The sequence below is a fragment of the Egretta garzetta genome, unplaced genomic scaffold (genome assembly GCF_000687185.1).
Source record: "Egretta garzetta isolate BGI_Z169 unplaced genomic scaffold, ASM68718v1 scaffold60, whole genome shotgun sequence".
Lineage (NCBI taxonomy): Eukaryota > Metazoa > Chordata > Aves > Pelecaniformes > Ardeidae > Egretta > Egretta garzetta.
The window spans coordinates 168,298-194,297 of NW_009258269.1; the positions used below are offsets into that span (position 1 = coordinate 168,298).

At 36.4% G+C, this 26,000-nt stretch overlaps 1 protein-coding gene across 1 annotated transcript in view; it reads left to right on the forward strand.

Annotated features, from left to right (window-relative positions):
• The window catches only part of DOCK2 (dedicator of cytokinesis 2), a 194,826-nt gene that overhangs the window by 54,179 nt on the left and 114,647 nt on the right, over positions 1-26,000 (forward strand). Inside the window, exons 26-27 of the mRNA XM_035889022.1 lie at positions 11,860-12,008; positions 22,138-22,233. Coding sequence (XP_035744915.1) covers positions 11,860-12,008; positions 22,138-22,233 — 245 coding nt within the window. The remainder of the gene's footprint in view (positions 1-11,859; positions 12,009-22,137; positions 22,234-26,000) is intronic.

Sequence of the window (26,000 nt, forward strand, 5' to 3'; positions counted from 1 at the left end):
TTATACTTAGATACTGATGGTTTTAGAGGAGCCTGGGGAAATAGCCTGATCTTTTTAAATTATTAGTTTAAAATAAGAGATGGTCCTCTGAAGGAGTTGCCCAAACTGGAGAAATCAGATGGATGTAGTATTGAAATAAAGATAAAACATGCCCAGTTTGTTTTAGCTTTATCATGACATACTGTTTTAGCAATACGAACCAGATTTATGAACCAGAGAATATTCTTGCTAACTAGAGAATATTCATTTAAAGATTTTGTATATTCAGTATTTTGATGAAGTGACAGAATAAAACTACTTCTTGCTGCTGTTGTAGAGTTTAAAATTTATACATACCTAAACTTGACTTTTTTTTTTTTTTTTCCCCCACCATCCTCAGTGCAACCCAGTCATGGTCAAATAGACTCTTGCAAGTATATTTTCCTTTTCATAAGGCCATTCCATGATGGAGTTCTCATTCCTCTGACACTTAGTGTGGCCAGCTAATCGTACTACTGTTGCTTCAGTGGTGTTACCCAAGTATCTGTTAGGACATTTAATCATACAGTTTCTCTTTTGGGTGGTGATCTTTATAACTTTGCTTTCACCCAGCCTGCCCTTACACTGCTAATGGCAGGAAATAAGCCTTGGGATAATCACAGGGTGTTTTATATCTAACTGATATTTTATGAGTATTTGCATTTATGTTTTGTTTTCATATTGCTTGGATTTAAGCTTCAAATTGTAATTGCCATTGGGGAAAGTCCACAACATGTTTTAAGTGCAGGCACTGAAGAGCGTGAAAAGATCAATACACAATTAAGTACCTCTGATATAGTAGTATGAAAAAGTTTCTGTACTGTGCTATTGTAATATTGTGCACAGTAAATAGCAAATAAGTCCTTTTTCTTGTGCAGTGCTGTGGTTTAAAATAGAAAATTCCAAAGATGCTTTTATTGCTCTACATTAAATAGAATGGATTCTAAAATTAATCAGGTAGAGAACCAGCTGTGTTTGCAAGGTGTAGCCAATGCCTGATTCACTACTCCAAGCAATGAGATGGAAGGCAATTGACAAGAATGAAAGTGTATGTATTGTATCACAAATGCAGATTATAATTGAGGTAAGATTGCCAATGGTGTTGTTAACTCAAGTTCACATTTATTTAGAACAGGTAGCGGTTTTTTCTGCCATGAATATGGAATATATTTAACTAAATTGCTAATTAATTTGTGTGGTATAGATTATCCATTTTTCCTTCAGGCTTTAGTATTTAGTCTCTTCCACATAATTCCTTCCAGTTCCAGTTCAGTTCATTTACTTCCATTCCCAATGATACTGTCTTTATAATTTAATTGGATTTCTTATATTGGTACTTCTTTTTCTTTACTCATTGATGCTCACAGCATTTTCTAAGGAAATAGAATTCTAAAAACATGAAAATGCGTTTTCAAAAAATTAAAAAAAACAGTGAAATTTGGTTTTATTAGCCAAGTTACACATGAATCTGAAGTTGGAAGACTTGAGGTTAATCTGAATTTATTGGTATGTATTCCCAGGTATTCGAAAGTTTTCACTGTAGACTGTCCTGGAATAGAGTGTTTCGTCAGATAGGATGCCTGGTTCTGTTGACTGCTACTGTAATTGATCTTCAGAAGCTCCACAGTGCTACAGCACTTTTACAAGCCCTTAAATTACGTTGACAGGTCTTTTTGTTGAGGCATCGATTTCTTGTTCCCGCTCTGTAACTATTATACAGCTTAGAGAGGTTATGGTGGTTCAGGTGTTTGAGTGGCTGAATGTAGGAAGACTGATGCTTTCAACTGCCTATGCACTTTCAATATAATGTTTAGGAACATTCGTACAGGATGTGTGAGCACATGCAGAGACATTTATCCTGTTTTGTCTTCAGACAATATTATGCCCTTCTTGATCAGAGGACAAGAAATCTTTTTAAAATTATTTTTTGACAATTTCCTTTTAGATCACTCTAATTCTTTTTTTAAAAAATCAGAGGGAAAGAAATGGTTGTCTTGTCCTGTATAAGCAGCCCTAATGGGATTTCAAAGCCTCATTTATGATGTAAGAAACTGTCTTGTCTCATATACCTTTCCCTTTGTATACTGAGACATAATGGCTACTTTTGATGCATCACTATTTTTTTTTTTTTTAGGAAACCTATTACCAAAATTCCAGACCGTTTCTCCAGTTTTGAGAGATCGCCAGATTAAGACACAGCTGTATACAAATTACATACAATTTTTATTGTAGTTAGTGTTTCTGAGCTTATAGTATTTGGAGCTAGATTTTTATTCTAAAATGACCATGGAATATCCACTGACATGTTGAAATTTGTAAATCAGTTAGTCTTGGGAGAATTGGTTTTTATTGGTGTGAAATGAATATAAAACACTTGAACATATAATTAAATGTGTATGTATTCACACTGCTGCTTTTGACTTTGTGTTCTCTAGAGGTCCACTCCTGATTAGGAGGTTGTGCTGTAGCAGAACACTGTGAGATCTACTCCAAAGAATATAAACTCTTAAGTAGGTCACACAGATGGTCACTGGCAGGGGTGGGAATAGAGTTTCAGTCTCTTGGCTCGAAATCCAGGTCCTCTGCTCACTGTGGCTGTAGACATAGCTGCTACATGTTCAGCATATGCAAACCACTTGCTGATTTTGGAAGAACAGCAGCAAGAGACATATGTTAGCAGTAGGGGTTAATTTGCCAGATGCCACAAGAAATGCTGAGACTGTAGGGTTTTTTCATAACTGAAGAACTTTTTCTATTATACTGCTATTTAAAAAAGATAGGTACTTGCACACACCCATAATTGGACTGGTTTCCTAACATTCATGTGTACGTTACTGAGTTTTACCTGTGAAATATTCCTATTCTTTCATTTCACTGCTTGAAAAGCATTGATGGTCCATGTGATCTAGAAGAGCAAAGACTTAAGCCAGATCTGAGATTTATTCCTTCGCAAGTAATGCATGTATAAATGCATCCTAAATTTTTGAGGTGGAGCTGAGGAAAATTGTCAATAGGTTGGTTCTGTGCTATGAATATTGTGTGTGTGTGTGTTATTAATTATGTACAGGTTAAACTATGGCATCTTTTCAATTACATTATGATCTTAAATACTGTTATTTTAAGCAGAAACCAGTAAAATAAATCAGGTGAACTGAAATATAGCATGTGTAGTACCCCATGAAGGGAATGTAAATGGGCTTGGTAATGTTATGTTTTTGTACAGTAGAGCCTCAGCAATCTAAGATTGTCTTGCTAGACTCATTAATGAACTTTTCTGTCTGGAGAAAAAAACCAGGAAAATGACTTGTTCTTTTATTTTCTTTGGAATTCTTCTTTCTAAAGGTTTGAATTTGTTATGTGGGCTCTGATCTCTCAGGAAATGCAAGCTTATGTTGTATAATGCCTATGGAATATAATGTTTGGGTTTTGTGTTGGGTCTTTTTTTTTTCTGTTAAAGACCCAGCTGTAAGTCCATGTTGTGATTTCAGATACATGCAAGTTAGGGTCTACTAAGAAAAATTTTAGAGTTAAAATGCTGGCCTATAATCAGCCTCAAGTCTGTGTTCTCTCTTCTATATCATCCAATTAAAGATTAGAAAAAAAGTATTGTTTTTAGCTTCAGGACTATTAAGAAAAAAGTTGGAGAAAACGTAGAAGGAACGCTAATAATTTCTGATTAAGCATCTTTCAGTTTAATTGTTATTATCAGAACTGAGTTAGAAATATTGATTTTAACTGTTCTTGTAATTTAAGGTTGTATACCTACTGATATGTGTTCTTAAGCCAAAGTGGTGTTTTGAATTTTCTGTGATTTGTTTCCTGCACTGTTTTCAACAGAACTTCTCAACATTTTAAAATATTTGAATGTAGGAGATTGTTAATGCATGTGACTCTCCTATTTTTAGCTGCTGGGAAAAAATTGAAAATACTCACTGTTCATAAATTTGTTTAAAATGATTCTCTATTGAAACAAAATCTTTCCTGTGGATTCACTCTTGAATTTTGTACTTGGCTTTGAAGTGATTAATTTAGGAAATGCACTCTGAGAGTAGGTGTTTTTTTCCTTCCTCCTTTTGTAATATGCAGTAGAGTTTTTAGGGGGTACATTACCTTTAAAGCGTCATTTAAAATCCTGTATTTGTTTTTTGCCAGTTCTATTCTTGCAATATTTTGATATGAATAAGGATGGCATATGCATATCTGTAGGTATTTATCTGCATACATTTGTTATGAACACTTGTAGGTTAAAGCCATTATTTTCTTCTGTTTATGGAGGAGTAGGTGACATGCTTGATATTGCTACTAACTTTTCGTCTAACTTTTTGGTTAGTCTAACTTTTTGGTAGACTTGACCCACTATGGCAGGTTTTTTTAGTTATATTTTTATAAAAATCTTGCTATATGGAGGGAAATCTAAATGGAGTTAGGAGAACTAGTTGTAACAATTAATTTCTGAATGTATGTTTAAAAACTCTGTGTTTACAGCCACTTCAGGTAGAAAAAGAGACAACAAAGACGTATTACAGAAGTTGATATGAAGCTGCTACTTTAGCAAAATTTTATGTGTCAATTAAATGAAACGTGGAAACGTGCGAGTTGAAATACATAAATATTCCATAAACCAAACACAAGGCAAAATTTTCAATCTGCCAGAGAGGATATGCTGACAAGCATTTGTGGCAGGCTGGCAGACTATAATGATTTCAAGCTGGAAAAGGGATTGAACACTTGAAGTGTTGTTTTGGCTACAGCAATGATAGCGTTAGGTGTTGCTCTGGCTGCCTTCAAATACATGGCATTACTCGGCTCCCATAAGGAGTGGAGAAACATGAACACGTTCCTTGAAGTTGGGAAGTGGGTGTATTCTGCAGTGTTATGCTTGGTTGTAGTGGTGTGATGTGACTGTTAATGCTGTACCTATTCTCCATCTAACCTTGCTTGCTGACACTTGCTTGGAATGGTCAGCAGCAGTGTTGTGTGCTGGCTTCACAGGATCAGCCACTGTGTTTCTCCTTCCTACGTTAGCACTAGATTTCAGGAGACAATTAATTTGTGTTTTACAGTGCTGTCAGAGTCTGTAGGTGACCTATGGCACCTCCCCTTTCTGTGGCTCTTATCTAAACTGTGACATTTGAATTTAGATTTAGCAGTGAATAAAATATATAAAATTTTAAATTTATTACTTTTGAGCTCCCAACAAAGAGTTAAATGGCAAGTAATGAAGAGGGAAGACTTTTAATGGAAAGATGCCTGCAGTTGTGAACAGATGCCCTTTGCGAAGAAGCATGGCGCTTTAATTGAGCACTGACTGCCATCAGAAGTCTCTCCTTGTTGAAAGAATGTTGTTCACTGATTTTATTTTTAAGGCTTTGCTCTAAATCTGTATTCAGATGACACCTATGTCCTTATTATATTGGCATGCCAGTTTTTAAGTGGGCATGAAGCCATCCTAACAGATGGATATGACTACAGGCGTGCCAGGGAATCAAGAGTAGTGTTTCCTAAGGGAGACAAAAGTGGTGTTAAATCTTTATCACCATTTTGGCTGCACATATGAGGCAGTCAGGAATGAAGCCCATCTGTGATTTTTGCTGAAGGAGACCCAAATGTCTTTTTTAATGACAGTATTGCATTAATGAGTTTGAATTTCACTTACCTGGTACAGAAGAAATCATTAGATATCTTCTGAAGGAGAATAAGGTGAATAGAGGGGTTAAAAAACCAAACCAAACTAAAAACCTGACAAACCTAAAACTGAAAACATGTAATTGTGCTTAATCTTTTACCAGAATGAATCTACCTGTCCTTATGCAGGAAGATGTTACCAGGGAGCTTCTTTCCAAGAAGTGTGTTGGAGTTTGGGCTTGATAAATACGTAGTACATCTTTTGGCCGACCTTGAAATAAATGCAAGATGCTCAAACTGTATGTTGATATTTTATGTGTTCAAATACAGTTTGGGGCAGCTTATGTTTTATTCTGGCTTCTAGAAAAAAAGCCAGTCAGAACAGTTGTGTTTTCATGGGTTTGAAAATTAAGAAAGAGTATGCCTGTCTTTGCTGGTAAACTTACCACAGCATTCATCAAGCAAAAAAGCAGCTAGTACTTAAATAGGTATCTGCAGCCATCATAGAATCATTTAGGTTGGAAAAGACCCTTAAGATCAAATCCAGCTGTAAACCTAACACTGCTAAGTCCACCACTAAACCATGTCCCCAAGCAGCACAACTACCCATCTTTTAAATACCTCCAGGGATGGGGACTCAACCACTTTCCTGGACAGCCTGTTCCAGTGCTTGACAACCCTTGAGGCAGTTCCTTCTCATCCTATTGCTTGCTACTTGGGAGAAGAGACAGACACCCACCTTGCTACAACCTCCTTTCAGGAGCAAGGTCTCCCCTGTGCCTCCTTTACTCCAGGCTAAACACCCCCAGTTCCCTCAGCTGCTCCCCATCAGCCTTGTGCTCCAGACCCTTCATCAGCTTTGTTGCCCTTCTCTGGACACACTCCAGGAACTCAACATCCTTCTTGTAGTGAGGGGCCCAAAACTGAACACAGTATTTGAGGTGTGGCCTCAGCAGTGCTGAGCACAGAGGGATGCTCTCTTCCCCAGTCCTGCTGGCCACACTATTTCTGATACAAGCCAGGATGCTGTTGGCCTTCTTGGCCATCTGGGCACACTGTGGCTCGTATTCAGCTGGCTGTTGACCAACACTCCCAGGTCCTTTTCTGTCAGGCAGTTTTCCAGCCACTATTCCCCAAATGCTGCATGGGGTTGTTGTGACTCAAGTGCAGGACCCAGCAATGAGCCTTGTTGAACCTCATAAAATTGGCCTCTGCCCATGGATCCAGCCTGTCCAGGTCCCTCTGCAGAGCCTTGCTACTCTCCAGCAGATCAACACTCCCACCCAACTTGGTGTCATCTGCAACCTTGCTGAGGGTGCACTCAGTAATGAGTCAGGATCATCAAATACTAAAGTAGGAAATGATACTTCTGCTATTTCTTTTCTTCATTACTTTCTTCCATGAGTTTCTTCCCTTTTTTTTTTTTTCTCCTTTTTCCTAGCCAGCGGGTTGTTGATGCTCAAATGAGTACTTGGCTCATTTTGCTTACTTAACTTGTACAATGATACCTTAATACCATGATTGGGAATTTATTTACCCATTCAATAAACTTTTATTTGTCCCAAGATAATAGGGGGATTTAATATTTTGTATAATGTTCTAGTAAAATGCTTTTAACAGGTTTTTTAAAGATGAGAAGGCATGACTACAGTTTTATGTTAATACTAGTCCCCCGCAGGCTCAGGCTGAGAACAGGGCTTGATTGCTACAACTGCTAGTCTTTTTCAGTTACTTTGATTGTGTGCATTCATCAGAACATCTTGGGATTGCATCCTTATATGGGGTGACTGTAACTGGTAGGGTTCTTAGAAAATCTAATTAATTTTCCTTTTCTAAGACTGTTGTCTTTTGTTTGTGAATAACACCCTAAAAGTAAATTATCAGTGTTGTCTACTACACAGAAAATGAAGTAACTTTCCTGTATTGCCTTAACTGGCAAGCTGAGTTTATCTAGCAGTTAGTCACAAAATACAGGCATATAGCCTTAGTCTGAACCAAAATAATTGACACAAAAAATACATTCTGCTTATAAAAATATATTGAGCAATTTTTCCATTAATTACAATTGCATTTTTTAAAAAGCAATAATATAGCTAAAGCTGGTTAAATGACCTTTGAATTTCCATGTAGCTTGACACTTCAACATTGTTCACATCTGAAAATGCACTGTAAATAATTGATCAGCTGCATATGTTAAGTACTTTTAATAGATTCTGCATGTATCAAATACGGATCAAATTTTAATTTATAATGCAAAGTACAACTGGGAGTAATGAAGCTTGCAGAGTAATTACTCTTAAAACTGGAGGAAATCAATTGTACCTTCTGCCTCAGCTCTCTTCTCATTACAATAGGAAAATTTTGTCTATGCGAGAAGCCCTGCTTTCTTAATGTTTAAGAAGTATGGAGTGGCTTTACGCAGCAGAAGAATTATGTCAAAGATTTTTCTTTTTCATTTACTGAAATGTGGATGTGTGGTTTTAAAATGAGTTATAGACAACAGTGGGCATTTTGTACTCTGGTAGGAAAAGTTTTAAATGGCCTCTGAAACCCTGGTGTATGGAGTTTTAAATTCAGTAAAGTTTACTTCCACTTCTCTTTAAGGTGTCCAATGCAACTTATAACTCATGATCTCCTCTATGCTTCTTGATTATTGGTCAAACAGCTATCGCTGGCATGTGAAGTCAGATGTAATTTAGTGATTAATATACACATAATACCTACCTTGAAGTCCTAACTTTTTTCTGTATGAATACTTAAAATGTACTTTAGCTAAAACACAGGATTGCCCTTGATCAAGGGCTTTGTTCAGTCTAGTCTCTTAATTTGCTTTTGAAATAATGCTTGTTAAGCATAGATTTTTATTATAATTCATTATCCACTTGCTTCCTGTAACTTTAAAAGCCACCCAAAGAGAATTTTTATATTTGCTAGCTGTCGGACATCTCAAGGCAGATCTTAGTGGCTTAAAAATGGAGCAGGGTATTATTTTGGAAGAGTGGGAGCAATATGTATGTTTATCCTGGGAGATGTGAAACTGGTATGTGCATGTAATGTTCCGTCCTCTTTGTGAGTGCTGAAAAGTGGCTGAGACGTCATGTCATTTGATACGACTTTGAACTTTGATGTTGTGAACAGGCCTGTTAGCACAGCAGTCTCTAATGATTTTTTTTTGAAGTGGAAATGTTTTGAAGCACTGTTTTTAAGAATGGTAGTTAGAAGAAAACAGTTGCTAGCTAAATTTCTTACATGCTGTTGATTTGGAATCTGTATTCCTGTGACGTGATTGTAGATTAATTAAAGGTTGGATGTGTTTGTCTAAATATGTCCATCTTCTTGTTGTATTAATTGTAGCTGTTACTGTGTTGCAGAATGTTATAGTTATGCATCCTCATAAAAAGTAGAGTTTGTACACAGCAGGTTTAGAGCAGAGAACTTGTAACACAAAATGTTGCAATGTGTAGATGTAGATGTAACTGCAGAGAAGTATGTACAGCAATACCATATGCAGATGAGCTTTATTGTGTATCATTTTGGTTAGTGTATTGGATCCACAGTGCTATAGGAAAGATGGGGGGTTGAGTTTGTGATGAATCATTCCTTCAGCATATCTTGCATGCAGCTAGAGAATCTGAAGACAGGGATGAGGCAGAGTGGGTATAAGAAAAGGTAGATTGAATTTTCAATGTCCCTCAGTGCTTGCTGCATGTGTATTTTCATACGGGTTAAATATGTGAAGCAGGGTTTTTTGCTTCTCTACAGATGCTGTATAAGTGCTGTGGACTGAATTGACAAGAAATAGGTTTCTCCCATCTGTCTTTAAACACCTCAGCAGGTGTTTGCACTAATACACTTACAGTCTTTTTCATAACCATCATGAAATGGAACTTGGTTAGCAATAGATGTTATGACCAAAGAAAATATGTTAAGTATTTTTGGAGTGGTCAGAACCTTGATGAATGAATCATGAACTGATCATATTATGAACTGTTTCCCCCCGAATAACCCTAGACTGTTGAAGAACTGTTTCCACAGATTGCAGTGAGAACAATTAAAGTTTATTTTCTTGGTTTTTCAAAAGTAGGTAGGTAATAATCTAATTTACAACTTATTTGTTGACTGCATATGTAAGCCCTTTATTAAAAAAAAAAAAAAGTTTTAAAGGTATTGCATATAACATACCATTGCTAACAATGTTTCTTTGGTTTAGTTTTTGGTCAAGAAGCTAATGGCACTGCATTTGTGGCATTTATCACCAGTTCTTAGAAGTGGTTCATATAAGCAAATCAGGAAACAATTTGCTATTTATTAAATCACATCTCAGTTTCAGAAAACTGTATAATGTGTGATGGCTACAGCTGGTGACTACGAACCTGTCAGTATTGGTGACTTTTGGAGGGAAGTTTTTCTCTGTCTCCATGGGCAGCAATCCACGCTGAAGCACTTCAGCAGTCTTAGTATGCCCTGCTAGTGTGCTCTGCTAAGTGCTTTGTAAGTGCAGCTCTTCAGTGTCTGAATCAGAGGGGTAGTCTATGGCCTGCATTAAGTGCCGGAAGCTTGTCTATGTCCAGAGCTGGTCACAGAAAACTGTAAGCTGTGTGAAATCCCTTTTTATGCTGCTCTTTGAACAGGTCTTGTGTTCTTTAACTGCTGTTTTACTAGTGAGTTTGTAATTTAGTCATTGAGTAAGATTTCTCTTGTAGCTTGGAACAAGGGTTATAGAAAACCAGATAAATAGCTTTTTATTCATCTTATGGCATTACCAAAGGTAGAGATACTTTCTGAGGCAAGAAATTATGCTGCCCCTTAGAGGTGATTCAAAGCTCCTGGTTTTATATCGCTTGGAGCTGTTACTTTGAAATAAGAATAATCTGCATGGATAGCCTTTGTTGCTTTCTCTGCAGAATTCAGAAATTCATAATCTACTTCCCATTCTTTTCCTCTCTTTCTTTCTTACCCTCCTGTCTTCCTGTGCTAGCATGCCTATTCTGCAGGGATTCTGAGCCCCTGGCTTATTTTAAATCACATTGGGTACAGTTTCGCTACTACACTTGTTCATCAGTGAGTATGCTGTATGTCTGGGCAAAGGTGTTCTAAAAAAATTCTTAAAAGAAAAAATATAAAGCTACACTTTCTTTTTTGTTTGCAGTAATTAAGAAGTCTTCTAGTTTTGTTCTGTGATTGTTTCAGAAACTGTGATATGTGGTATTGATGGAAAATAGTGTCCAGTTGGTAATATAAATATTTTTCCTAATAGTTAAGACAGACAAGAATTTTAAGCAATAAGAAATCAGTTGAGTGGAAATGAGTAAGAACTTCAGCTCACTGTCTGTGACTTGAATGCTTCTGTAGTTCTATACAAATTTTATTCTGAGGTGGAACCTTTGAAGGTACGTTTAGCTCCATTTTCTTCCCAGGTTATTTTCATAAATGTAACAAATCTTTGAAGCATCTGCTCAGCATTATTCATGCTGTTGTGCTGTACTCTGTATAATTACATAGCACTGTACAAGTAAGTTGCTACTTAAATCACTCAGTGGCAGGTATCAATTAAATTAGAACAAAAATCTTCTCCCAACATTTCCCATAAGCGCCTCTATCTTAAAAAGTCAATGTTCATGTGAGATACAAATAGCAAGTTACATTTCAATCAGTTTGCTGAGATTTAAATTAGGATGAATGTATGCATAGCTTTTGTTGTCATAGGCTTGATAGGTCTTTCGTTAGTCTTTTCCTTGTCTGCATTCTTTTGTGTTCTTAGAAGGTATGTTTCAAAATGATATGCATAGAACAATTCTGTTGCTGTTTGTGTCTCATTTTGAGAAAGAATAATTTCATTTTAATTAATACAATTTAATTTTAATTTTATAGTAATTTTTTTAAATTAAAATCCTGTCTCTACTTAAGCATAGCTTATTTCCAGGTGTTTTGTGTGTAGAGTGAATAACTTGTCCCTAAGTGTTTGGGACAAGCTAAACAGCCTTCAGAATTTAACTGAAACAAATCATTTTTATCAGGAATTTGTGTTTTTCATGTAGGAGAAATACTGTTGACTTACTAAAATATCACACAAGTTCAAGACTATCCCTGGGGCATGACTACAAAATCAACAATTCCACGTTGGAGGGGACTGTAGCTGTTAAAGCATATTGTGTTTCACTGTTTGGAGGAGTATTTGATTTATATTTGTTCTTGAGATAATTTGCTTTCTTTCAGAATGCAGGGACATTCTGCTTCCTGTGATTACAAAAGAGCTGAAAGAATTACTGGAACAAAAGGATGATCAGCAGCTCCAGGTCCAAGAGAAGAAGTACTGTGTTGAATTACTCAATAGCATCCTGGAGGTTCTGAGCTGTCAAGACCCTGTAAGTATTGATGATGATGTAGATGGCCCAAGTCTTTAGTAAGCCTGAGCTGATTAGGCAGTAAATTATTGATGCTGATGGATCTCACTTAAATTTTTAATACAAGTCAGTGGCAAATTGAACTTTTCTCCTATTTTTCATAAACTTAAGTTAAAGGGCAGTTGAGGTATTAAAGGTGAAGTACTGACATCTATGCTATCTTTTTTTATTTCTCAATTTTATATTCTTTAAATAGTCAGCTGCTGTAAATCACCATAGTATTATTGAAAGCAGTGAAGCTTCTTTCTTTGTTTCTGAGCAGAGGTTTAGGCACTTTGAGTTTTGACTGGTAAAGTTCAATGGAAAAAATACCAAAATGAGTTAGAATATTATGACACCAAGCTGAATATCAATGGTATCAGTGACACCAACCTGAGTGTCACCTGTGTGCCTGAGGGATGGGATGCCATTCAGAGGGACCTGAACAAGCTCAAGAAGTGGGTCCATGTGAACCTCATGAGGCCAAGTGCAAGGTCCTGCACACGGATCAGGACAACCCCTGGTATCAATACAGGCTGGGGGTTGAAGGAATTGAGAGCAGCCCTGTGGAGAAGGATGTGGAATACTGGTGGATGAAAAGCTGGACATGAGCCAACTGTATCCTGGGCTGCATCAAAACCAGCATGGTCGGTAGGTCGAGGGAAGGGATTCTGCCCCTCTACTCCATTCTGGTGGGACCCCACCTACAGTACTGCAGCCAGCTCTGGTGCCCTCAGCACAAGACAGACATGGACCTGTTGGAGCGGGTCTGGAGGAGGCCACCAAAATGGTCAGAGGGCTGGAGCACCTCTGCTATGGGGAAAGGCTGAGAGAGTTGAGGTTGTGCGGCCTGGAGAAGAGAAGGCTCTGGAGGGACCTTATAGTGGCCTTTCAGTACTTAAAGGGAGGCTATAAGAAAGCTTGGGACAAACTTTTTAGCAGGAGCTGTTGTGATAGGACAAGGGGTAATGGTTTTAAACTAAAAGAGGGTAGACTTAGATGAGATATGAAGAAGATAGTGTTTATGATGAGGGTGGTGAAACACTGGCACAGGTTGCCCAGGGAGGTGGTAGATGCCCCATCCCTGGAAACATTCAAGGTCAGGTTGGATGGGGCTCTGAGCAACCTGCTCTGGTTGAAGATGTCGCTGCTCATTGCCAGGGTTTGGACTAGATGGCCTTTGAATGTTCCTTCCAACCCAAACTATTCTATGATTATTCTGAGTATTCAGAGTAGTTTTCAAATTTCATCTTGTTTCTTTTATAAAAAAAACTTTATAGTTTCTGAAAAAAAATGTTTTTCAGTGTACAAATGTTGTAGCTTTTGGTTTCTGCTTTCAGCAATGTCTGTGTAAAAGAGATTGCTCTTTACTGTACTTCATTTTAGGTGTGTTGTTTCTCAGGATCCTGTAGTTTTGGAGCACTGTAGAAATTGTGATCTAGTTGGTCACTTTTCTTGTTTGAGAGACTATTGAATTTACTTTTTAGTCCCTTACTTTTTAGTGAGCGGTAGGTTACTCAATGAAGTTTTATGACAATGAGGAGTCTATTCTGAGGAAATATCGTAATTAATTACATTAGGAAAGTTGTAGTTTCTCCTATGAATACATGTTGATTTCTCCTGAGCAATAGTTTTTCCAATATGTGTGTTCAAACTTTGAGGGCTTGGGTAAAGGCAAGTTGTCATTTTAGTCGTTTTTTGCTATGGATCCTTGGATCATTTTCTGGTCATTAAATTATTACAGCATAATCATAAAAATCTTGGAGTTTGAAAACAAAGAGGCTTGTCTGTTTGCACAGGGCCATCTTTTAATGTGTATTATGAGCTATTTTCCTCATTGTTTTAGACATAAGCACTTCAGGAGGGATTGATACAAGGTGATACTTAAGAGGTATTGGAACATTTGAATTGCAGATAGAATTCATAAGAGAAATAGTGAATGCATGATAGGGCAAAGAGTGAAGTTATAAGTTTATAGGGCTTTAATGTAAAGTAAACCAATTTCATTACTGTATACTTTAAAGGGTGAAACACAGTCATAAAGCAAGCTAGAGTAATACTTTCTGCATGTGTACGACATATATTAAATTTGAAAATAAACTTATAATTGCTGTTCATAGTTATGGTAGCTGACATGCCAAAGATTTGTTAGTGCTTATGGAAAACATGGGTTTGTAGCTCATGTTTGCATGAGTGAGAACATTGCTACATGCAGAACAGCATGAAGAAGTTGAATTATTGTTGCTTGGTGTACATATACGTAGCCCCATGCAGTCTGAAGACTATTTTGTAGATTTGAACTTAAGTTTCCAAGTGTAGGAACTGATCTATCTCGAATGATGTGGAAATGTGATGGGCTGTTTACCAGAGAAGAAACATTTGAAAACGTAGTTGTTTTTTTTTTTTTTAAAGGCATCCCATTTTATTTATTTCTCAAATTACTGTTTCTAAAGTAAAACAGCCCTTTCAACCTGTGTCTTATATTTTAAGTGTTACTGTTGGCACAAAACCAGTTACTAAGTGTTTTTGCTATTAAACATTTTTGTTCATTATTGGAAATGCTTATAAGTTTTCAACTTGGGGAAAAAAACATTTTAAAGTGTAGATAGATTATTATTTTTTTTTTCAATTCCTCAATATTAATGAAAACATCGAGTTTGAGAGATGGCAGGTGACCTGTATCTGAACTGATAAATCTCCTATAGAAATGCCTGTAGAAATAAGGTGTAGATGACATGCAGAGATGATTGAAGAAAAGCAAGTGTTTCAATAAATTCCATGGGTTTGAGGTTTGTAACTGCTGGTTTTGCACAGGTCTGCGAATGGATTTAATGTTCATGTGCCTTAAGGACTTAAAAAAAATAGACAAATACTTTAAATTTCATTTGGGAACATTTTAGTTGAAAATAGTTGGCATGATGCTGCTGAGAGCTTTTGAAAAGCTCTTGATTTTTTTTCGTTCAGATGTTCTGCCTTGATATTGGGCAAATGCTTAACTGTATTTAAAATCAAATGCATTGTATCGTTAAGGAGAACATTTTCTTTAATAATAGGATTTTTTTGTTGTTTTTTTCACCGATCAGTATTATATGTATGTTTAAACACAGCTGGAGATCAGAGGCTTAATGGGTGATTGTACTCTTCATGGGTTTGGACTTCAGCCTTTTAACAATCCAATTAGAATTATGTAATTTGTATAGAATGATGTTTTAAAGCATGTAACGCATTCTGTGCTTTTACTCCTATTGAAGGAGGCAGGCAGGCAAACCTTTTTGCATTATGACAAACAATGGCTTTTTAGGCAAGATGTAACCCATAATGTCATGAAAATTGCTGAGAATCTAAAACACAAGCATTTAAAAAAACCAAACACATTCACATTTGTTTAAAACAAGTGACATTTTTTCAGTAGCTTCTTTTAAGGAAGGTAACCTGTAAACTGGAGATTCTCTGTGAGGTGTTTGGGTGGCAATTATATGTAGATTGCATTTGCAGTAAATACTGATGAATTTTTAACAGAATAAGAAAAGTCCCTTGGAGTAGGTTTAAATCCAGCAGTGGTATCAGCATATGACCACCCCTCTGGAGGCATAATATTGATGAATATAAGAAACCTTTTAGGATAGCAGGGATATCAACAAAAGAACCAGATGCTTCAGTACTAGAAATCTACTTTTGAGATTACTTATCTGAAGGATAAAAAAAGACCAAAGGAAAGGAACACCTTCAATACAGCAGTATCTAAGGTATCAGACTGTAATTTGTCTTTAAGAGACAGTGCAGATTTCTCTTGAGTGCAACAGAGATGTTGCTATGTTTCCAGCTGAAGTGAAAAATCTTGTTTCAAGGATGTGCAGTTTTGACTTGCAATGGGAAATGCTTTGTATCCCATACTCATACAGGCAAATGGAAAAGGTTCACTATATGGCCAGATTATTATGACAGTAGTATTTAGGTGGTCTCATTCAGAATGCCTTTACTCAGTGAGATCTAGATATAGAGAATTCTTATGCTAATTAACCAAATTATTTCTTATGGGGTTGCACTTGAAACTTAAGACTAATGCAATTTTCTATTGAACAATTGTATCTCTTAGCATTTTTCTGAGATAATGGATGATTTGACCTGCTGGAGGAGAAAACTTAAGGTGTTAGTGGCAGACTCACTTTACAATATTAATTGTAAGCTTAACTCTGTCTTGAAAACACCAACGTCTTGTGCATACTTATTCTGTTTTTCCATCTTGATAGAGAAATCTGGTTTTGGATTAGTATTTAAAAGTTTTTGTAAACTTAACTTTGATATTTTTGCATTGGATTTATTCTGTGAAAATCACCAGAAGTACAATATACACAAAGGACAGAAAAGAAGCATTAGTAGTTGTTCCGTGTGGTCAAAATTTGTATTGTGAGGTGATCTTTGAAGTTGTTACAGAATTTTTGAAGAATGTATTTTGTTTGTCAAAGGAAAAATATTGTGGTATTACTAGCTCTGCTCTACTGTTTTGCTATACATTTTTTGGTGAGTGGGAACATGTGAATCATCATATCCTGGTGTTCAAACACTGTTCTCTTCAGCTGCTGTCAAGCTGCTTGGTTATGCAGGTAGGAAATATGTTGTTAAGAACACTGGTTTATGGTAAGGACTTTATTTTTATGAATAGACAGTCGTTGTTAGGCATCTGGGTGAGATGCTCATGGTTGATTTTTAAATGGCCTCTACAACAAACTATAACAAACAACTTTTGGACACAGGTGACATTGTTTTGACCGGATCATGTCTAAAATGAGCTTCATAGTTTGAGACTGTGTGCTTTCAGCACCTGTGAAATAAAGTTAAAGCTCAAAACTGTAAGTTGTTGATGAAGGTTGTGGTGAAATCTGACTTTTTGTTTCTCTTTTAATTAAAAAACTCTTCCCTTTTCCCCCTTTACAACGACTTTGATGTGTGCAATCTGACAGTCTTTCATTAGGTGACTTTGTCTCTAATCTGACATATATCCTATAGTTTAATATTTAGTCTATCAGAACAAGTTTTTATTTATAGTGCTTCCATGATTAAATGTAATGGTAAACTCTTTCTTTTGGAATATAAAATAAAATCTTGGTTGAGTCTACAAGTGGAAATGAGATGTATAATCTTTTACTGTTCTGTGCACAAAGTCAGTAATTGGCAGCAGCTGCAATTTAAGCTGCTGATTATATTAGCAAACAAGTCTGGAACCATTTTGGGATTGTACAGTAATTTGTAAAGCATTTGCCTAACTTAAGGCAGATCTTAAGACATCAGCAAAGGAGAATTTCAAGGGAATTTAGTCAGGGAGCCTGCATGTTCTTTTAGGACCAGTTACCTTAGGTTCTTCTGCAGAAAATTTTCAGTCAGAGCAATGCATGCTTCTGAATTACATGAATTAAAAAAAACCCAAACCCAAACAAACACTTTATCCTTGTGTGTATGTTTTTTGTGTGTGTGTACATGTCAGAGAGGGAACTCTAAGTTATAGAACTGAATGCATGAGAGAGCGAGCTTACTGGATCTGGTTGGTATAGAGTTCATTTTCTTTGTGGTAACCCATATGGTACTGCGTTTTATATTTGTGGCCAAAACAGTGTTGATAACATACCAATGAACATTCTAGTTGTTGTTGAACAGTGCTCGCACAGTGTCAAGGCCTTCTCGGTTTCTCCCTCTGCCCCGTGCCAGGGACTAAGCTAGAGTTGGGCAAGAGTTTGGGAGGGGACACAGCTGGGACAGCTGAAACGAATTGACTGAAGATGTATCTCCAAGTGGATATGTCAAGTACAGGCTGTGTAATATTGCGGTTCTGAAGGAGCCATTCAGTTGGTCCATGTTTGTCGCTGGAGCACTCTGTCATATTCTGAAGTGCATGGTTGACTTTGAGACAGCAGAATTACTCTAATTCTTGTCCCAACCCTGTAGACGTTTAAATAGAACATGAAAGCTAGGTCAGACGCTAACTGCTATTACCCGTCATGGATATTTTTAAAGAGAGTGAAATTTTGTTTGGTTTGGATTTTCTGTTACCTAATTTGTGTGTACTGATGTGTGCCATCCATCCCATCAACGAGTCTGAAGGCATTTGAGTTCTGTGAGACTTTGCTACTGCTGACCTGCATACCACATACGAGCTCTGATTGTTTCATGCCTTGGTCATCTAGCAAATCCTTTTCAACAGTGAAGACAAGCATACATTTTTGATGACCATTAAATGGAATAATACAATCCATGTTTTCCAAGGGGGCATTTGTATATGGTACCAGTTGTTAATTTAGCTTCTGAAAAGTCATATGTTTAACCAAATGGACTGCAGCCAAATGGTTAGTTTGCCAGGTTTCACTACAAAACATATGCCATCCTTGTGAAGTGAAATACGATCTAAGAAAATGCATGTTACAGTGGGTTGCTAGACTGTCTTCTGAAGCTAGAAACTGTTAGTTAAAATAAAAGCTGAAACCTTGTGTATAGGCAATGCGTGAAAACACTTCCTCTTAAGTTAGCGATGTCAGTATTGAATGCCTAATTGTTTCTTAGATTATCAAGAACAAAAGCAGTCTCTGTTTCATAAAGATACCGTTTTAATTCATTTGCTGCCATTTCTCTGAAAATTCAAAGGCTTAGCAGAAAATAACCTTTGCGTGCTTGAGCATAGGTTATATTTTTTCCAGGAAAGGTATGTTATCTGCTACTTGTGAATTCAGAATAGAGCTCATCTTTAATAATTGAGTCATGGCTAAATGTTAAAACCATTATGTAATGTTCTGAACTGTTACTAATAATGGTATAGCATGTACTGAAATGTGGAAGGAAGTAAAGCTAGATTATAAGAGCCTTCACCTTTGAATTAAAAAAAAAAAAAAAGGCAAACTAATGCACAAGTGACTTCCTTGTGCCCAAGGAAAGTGTGTGAAGTGCTGCTATGCAGTTTACAAATTTTGGCTGTTGAGTTTCTTTTTTTTTTTTTAATCATAGTGGTATTCAATACTATAAGAACAGCTATGATTAATGAAAACACCTTGAATTGTAACAGAGGCCAGAACATAGAATATTTCTTGCAGCACAGCAGATAACAATTCCAGCTGAGATGCTGTGTTTTATCTCTACGTTTGGTGTGGTAGCTGCATGGACAGAGTTCTAAACAGAAAGCTATTTAAGTGTTGCAGTTCTTGCAGTGAGACTTAGTATCTTTTCTGGGTGAAAAGAAAATACTCTCTGTAAACTATGTGCTGTGAGCTTTAGTGGTTTTAGAGACTATTGTCAGAAGGTAGCCCCTGTTATAGCAGGGAGCTTTGCATACCTTCAAATGGGTTTTTAGAACTATTAGTAAAAAAAATCTCCATCACGTTTACTTCATATAATGGGTCTTCCCCTTTAATGGTGCTTTTTTTGCCTTGGCTGCGTAGCATGTTTTGGTAATGTCTGCATTAGCAAGGAATGTTTCACAACAGGAGTGCAACTCTAGATTCATGCAGTTCATTGTGGGGCTCCTGATTAATCTGTTGTATGTGGCTTGGGGAGTTTACGCTGAGTAAGATGGGGACTGATACTGTGGTCCAAACATCTCCATTATGCATATGGCTCAGCTTTCTGAAAGCAAACAGTTTAGCAACATACTGGGGTCCTTATATTGATGTGACCCAAACATTGATCAAGAACCAAATGTTTTCATTTCTAGCACTGTCAAGGAGCTTCTAGTTTATCTGGAATTAATCTAGTTTGTGTGCAACAAAACCACTCAGAAGCAGTACATGGTAAATGGAAGTGATGAAAAGATTTGCCTCAAATTTTTCTCAACCAAATTGCTGATATAGGTATAGCCATATAACTTTAGGGGGCTTGATTTATGCTTGAGATAAGCATATACATAATTGCTGTTATTTAATTTTTGTAGTTATGGGGAGGAAGTTATACAAATAATGCAGTTTCTTACTTCAATGTTTGTATTTTCCAACTGATATAAATAAAAATTTAAAAATTCAGGGGCAGGGTATAGAGTTGTATAAACATGTTGTACTCTGGGATGCTTCACCTTTCCTCTACTGCTGTGTTAACTGGTAGCTTGACAAAATTACATATTTTATGGCAGGTGGCTTCCCATAGGTCCTTTGCTGTCCTAGGATACATTCTTTCAACAGTTGAAAATGCCTGTTTGAAACAAAATCTAAATTCTGACTGGTACCCCAATGCGCAAAGGTAACAAATGTTCTAAACTTCAAAGCAAAACTTGAAATTATTTAATAAATGCAATACTCTGGAATAAGAGATGGCAATCTGCTCTTGGACAGAAGTGCACAATCATAAAGTATATTGCTATAATCAAAGTTCAAGACGAGCACACAGAAAAGGTTTGAAAACAAAACAGAAAAGCTGTGTAGACCTCTGCAAATAACTGCTCTTTGAAAAGTGTCTGTCTGATTACAACTTTGCATAAGCCTGAAGAATTTGCTTTGCTGTGTGACAAAAAGAGTTTATGTTTTACTGTGGAAGAAAGTGCAATTTTAGCTCAGAGGTTTTTTGGGTGATTTTTACAAAAGAAAAAAAAAAAGAGAGAGAGAAAAAAAATAGAGACAAGAGGAGTATTTGGTTAGTTATTCAAGTTGATATAGGGAGAGATGCACTGTAGGCTTTTATTTTTAATTTCACTGTTATTTCCAGTGCATTTAAAATACAAAGAGCTAATGCACTATATGGTTTTCCTATTATTTGATTGGCATAAGCCTTAAAGCTCACAGTATGCATATTGGGAAGCAGAGGAGATGGAAGAGCAAGCAGCTTTGTGAAAGCACTCCAACAAATGTGTCTTCTGTGCAGCAACGTTCAGGTGTAGTCTTTCTATAAATATGGACTGTACCAGAGAAATGCAAATTAAAAAAAAGAAAATGCAACCCCCAAACAAATTATTCTGTGATTGCATTGTTCATTTATAGAATGTAGTAACTTTTGAAATGCTGTGCCAGGCAAGATCATTTAAGCTTGCATGTGTCCTAGTCAAAGGAAACAGTGGGACTAACTAGTAATAGTAAATAAGTGGCTGGATAGAAGGAAGGTCTCTAGATGCTGGTCTGATCTAGGCTAATCAAAACAGGAGAAAGAAAGGAGGCAATGTTGGATGTCTCAGAGGAAAAACAGAGTCAGAAGCAGTCTCTCCTGGGGGGTGGTATTGGAGCTCAGCAACTTAAAATATTGTTAAGAAAATACTATGGCTTCTGTGATTGTGGTGTTATTTCCATACTACATGTGATGTTAGAGGTGCCTTGTTTGGTGTAAGCTATTTTTTTTTCTATTAGAAATTTGCTTAGACTTTTTCTTTCTTTCATTCTTGCATGCTAGCTTCCAAAGTTGTCTAGTGACCAGAGTAAAGTCAGTGAGATTGGTGAATATATGGTTATACCCTTCTCTTAAGTGTTTTAAAATAAATAATCAAATGTCCTTTTCCAGGCAGCATGCCAGAGGTACTTATAATTTGATGTGAGTTGGTGAATATTTGTCATTGGGCTGCAAAGATCCCTCAGAACTAGGTGCTGATAGGTGGTGGGTCTCTGGTGTAGTCTGTCAGCCAGATTGACCAGTACTTGGCAATGGGGCCAAAGAGCAGGTCGTCTCCAGTTTGTGCCCTCACAGAGCTGCAAATTGAGATGAAGATAACTTTCTCCTTTAATAATTAGTTACTTTGTGACTGCAAGCTAAAGCTGTTACTGAGCTCCAGACTACCCTGAGGGCCATTGACAGGTGTGGAAAACTGATGTAATTTTCCTCAATTGCCTGTTACGAGGGTGTTGCTATTAAGTTATAGGCTACTGAGTTACTGGGATAACACAAGTCCTTGAGCGAGGGATGGGAAACAACCATTTGAAACAAAAAACCAGTCATGGGATAGATAAGGCTAAAATAGGACTGTGCCATTTAAAATGAGTATTCCAGTGAAATAGCTGGAACTAAGGAGCAGCCTGAGCAAGAAGAGTTAGTATTGTTCTTTCATTAGGGTGGTTATATTATACAACTTGAACTGTCAAATGGAAACAATTGGTTTCTTCTTTCTTTTGCAAGAGATATGGATTTAATACCCAAACTGTTTTTTTTTTTCAATTTACAGGCATCAACTTATCACCATATTCAAGAAATAATGGTACAGTTATTACGCACAGTGAACAGAGCTGTTATTACAATGGGACGAGATGATCCCTTAATTGTGAGTAATGTTTTAATGTATTTTTAATGCTTTGAAAGTCATTTGATAGTTATCCTGAAAAATGCAAATATAGTATTTGTGGAGTCCTTGCTTGTGGACTTTTTTAGATTTAAAATAAAAGGTCTAAAGCTTTACTTTTTTTTTAATATTGAACTGTGCCACTGTAGTGTCTTTTGAAGTGTAGTTGAATACTGTGAGATTTTTGCATTCTTTAAAAAACCCAAACACTAAATCTAATGTTAATTGCTATTTGCAAAAAGAAGGATGTTTTATAAACCTGCTTAAAGGGCACACTTTAACACATTGGAAATAGTTTTTCTACTAATCTAAGGTGGACGTGTTGAGTAAAACTAACTAAAAAAAAAAAGCTATTCTGAATAGCTTATATAAATAATTGGTGGATGTTCCATTTCTCCCAGTTTTTCCACATGCTTTACATTTTGGTGGATTAGAGTTGCTATGGAACAGCTGCTATTCCTGGCTCTGTTTCTGGAGGGGGAAGATGATGCCCCGTGTGCACAGGGAAAATATCTGGGGATGCACTAGCATACAGCACTCACCTGAGATTCCATGGACTGACAGTTGTATTCAAGGAGAGATTCTGCAATTTATTCAGATTTAAGTATGTATCTCATGAGTACACCTCTTGGTTTAGCCTATTTGTGAGAATGCGAGCCAGTTGTGTTCAGTGGGAATTATGGAACTTGCCTTTCAGACTGTGTACTGAGAAGATGTGTATTAATTGTTTATGTTTAGAGGTTTACATTGTTCTGCAATATCATGAGCAGCATTTACTTGATTGTGTTGGCTACAAGAGGTACAATGCGTGTCTTTTAAGGTGTACTTGTTTCCTTGTTCGTTTCTGTTGCAAAACCAAAATAATGGTTTTGGATCATTGCCTGTCAGAGCATATGTGTCTCCTAATGATTAGTCTCCTAATGGTTGAGTTCTTCAGAGGAGATATTTGCCAATGGTCGCTTCAAACTCCCTGGTGGTAGATCTACAAGTTTCAGAAATCATATCATTAACTGTTTTTCACAACTCCTGTCTGTTATTCTTCTGTGTGTAACCCTCTGTGTGTATGCATGCTCATAACAGGAAGGGGTTTTGAATGAAGATCCAGTGAGCCTTTCAGTTTTCTACAGTGTTTGAAAATGTTTTCTGTACTTGCAAAGACAGCATCATGTGAGTTTCATGGATGATGTGATCAATCTATTAAGGAGTATTTCTGGATATTGTAAAGAGTAGATGAAGAAGCGAAATGTAACTATAGTAATCCTGCAAAAATCATTAGGGAACATTAGGAGATCATTAGGAAACAAGCTGGTTACAGTCAATTGAAATGGCTTGGAAAATCTGTTTGGTTTTCTTTTTTTTTCCCCCCCCCCGCTCTCTCATTTACTATAATTCAGCTGTTTTTACCTAAAAAGATCAAATCCAGTGTGAATTTTAACACGCAGATGTCTGTATGCTAATAATGCTCATAAGCACCTATGTATATATGTATTTGGGGCATTTTAGAGGTTTTTCAAAGTAGAATTCCAATAAATTATAGTTTTCTAGAGGTGAGGCAAGATCTCTCAACAGAGTGGTCTTTTACATGTGATCTGAAGAAATGTTTGTAATGGACAAAATAGTCTTTTCTGAAAGACCTGGCAAAATCAGCTCATTTCATGCTCTGCGTACTACCTTTAGTTCACTTGGGTAATTAGCAGATTTGCTTTATAAGTTCATGAGAGGGCCAAACTTGCTGAAACCCTACACTTCTAAAAATTAAGCAGATAGTCAGCAATTATGGCCTTCTGCAGAATGCTTAGGTGAGCTAAAGTTGCTAAAAGTATGGTGAACTCTGCAAGTGCAGGTGGGACATACGGAATAGCTGCAGTCAGACTGTGTAGATGAAGTTATATGGGTATGAGTGACATGTCAAATTGGGCTACATTTGTTATTTACTTCCAGGGGAACAGAAGGTTACTCCTTAGATTCTTACATCTGTTATTATGTTTCTGATTAATAAATAATTTTATTAATAAATAATTTTATTATCTTCTGCTGTGTAATTTCCTAGAATTTGAACATGGTATGAAAAACAAAGCTAATACTATGCTATACTAAACAAAAACAATAGTTACAATTTAGAAGACCTGTAGTTTAAATTGTAGGTTAAAGTGAGTTTAAATGCCTTGCACCTGATAGAGTATTGGGTTCTATTTACTTGATAAGCAGGTTAATTTTCATATTCTTTTCATGATCTTCTGGCTTGTTGGCAGAGGAGGAGTTAAAAGGATTTTGGGTTACGGTTGCCTTTATCTTTTCTTGCAACAATGCCAGTTGAATCTAAGGGAAGGTGCTGCCTTGTGCTCAGCTGGTAACAGCGTGCTGTGAGCTTTGTTCATGTAATTCCTGGAAAGAGTCAGGCTGAGAAGGTGTTGGTGATGGAAAAGTAATTTGGCTCTCTGCAGTTACTGCAGAGAAGACTTACTTAAATGCCACGCTTGCCTTCATTGCGATGCTTTGGCAGTTGCAGGCTTTAACAGCTGCTTGGTTATTTTCACTATTAAAAAGCCTTGACTGTAGTTGTTGAAGTGCTTCTAAACTTGTAATAGAGGAACAAGTTTATTGTCTGAAAGTTGGCTATTCAAGCTTTATCTTGAATAGTTTATGAAATTTAGACTTAGTTAAAGGGTGTCGTGATGCAGTGAAGTCTTACTATAGTAATCACAGAAGTAACATGTAGAGAAGCACGTAGAATCAGAAGTACTTGTTTTCAGTATTGGCTTGGTTAGGTAAACAAAAATATCATAAATGCACCATATACATTTTAAAGCTTTCCTTTGGTACTCCCAAACTTGAATTTGTTCACAATATCAGTTTAGCATGATGAAAAGAGTGTAGTTATGCTACACAGAAAATTTTTAAACAATATTTATATAAGATACTATACAAATAAAGACTTTGAAAAGAAAACAGTGTGCTGTTAACCAAAGTTACTTTAGATAGCATACTTTTGCAAAAAAAAAAATGCTCTTTGGGGAAATAATGACAGAGAAACCATTTTGCAGAGCTGCTGTGGTTGGACAATATGATATATTCAAATATACACATTGTCTAGCTAAAAGTTACAGCTTTTTTATTCAGTATTCAAATTGAAATCCTTCCTCTACATAGAAAAGCTGCAGAATGATTCCATGAAAGGCCTATTTATTAATTACCAATTAATTTTCCTTTTCCAAAGAACAATTGTTCATTTCCTTTGTAATCTAAATGTTTGTTATTGACTCCTGAAACTAAGAAAAATATCTCACTTTATTGCAAAAGATAACATCACATTTAAAGAACTTAGAAATTTACAAAACATACACTGGATGATACATTTCATTAGGAAGATGCTTTGTATCTAAGCTACCGTAATTACTAAGTATCGTGTCCCTTTTTCAAAAGAGCTATAGTGCACAAAACTAGAAAAAGTCCTACATGAGCTGCTGTTACATGACAGAGAGAAATCAGTGCTTTATTTATACATTCTGAATTTTTAAAGGAGGTTATGTTGACTCCATAAAACAGCGATTTCCAATACAGTAGTTTTGGAATATGCCATATTCTGTGTAATGTTTTACAAATAGCATCTTGTAGCTGTCATTTAAACATGTCTTTCAGAGAAGCCTACAATATTTTGTATGCAAGTGCTGTCAAGTAGCTGTGGTTTTGGTTTTTTTTGTTGGTGGTTTGTGGGGTTTTTTAAAGTTTATTTTAAAGCATGTTTGTAT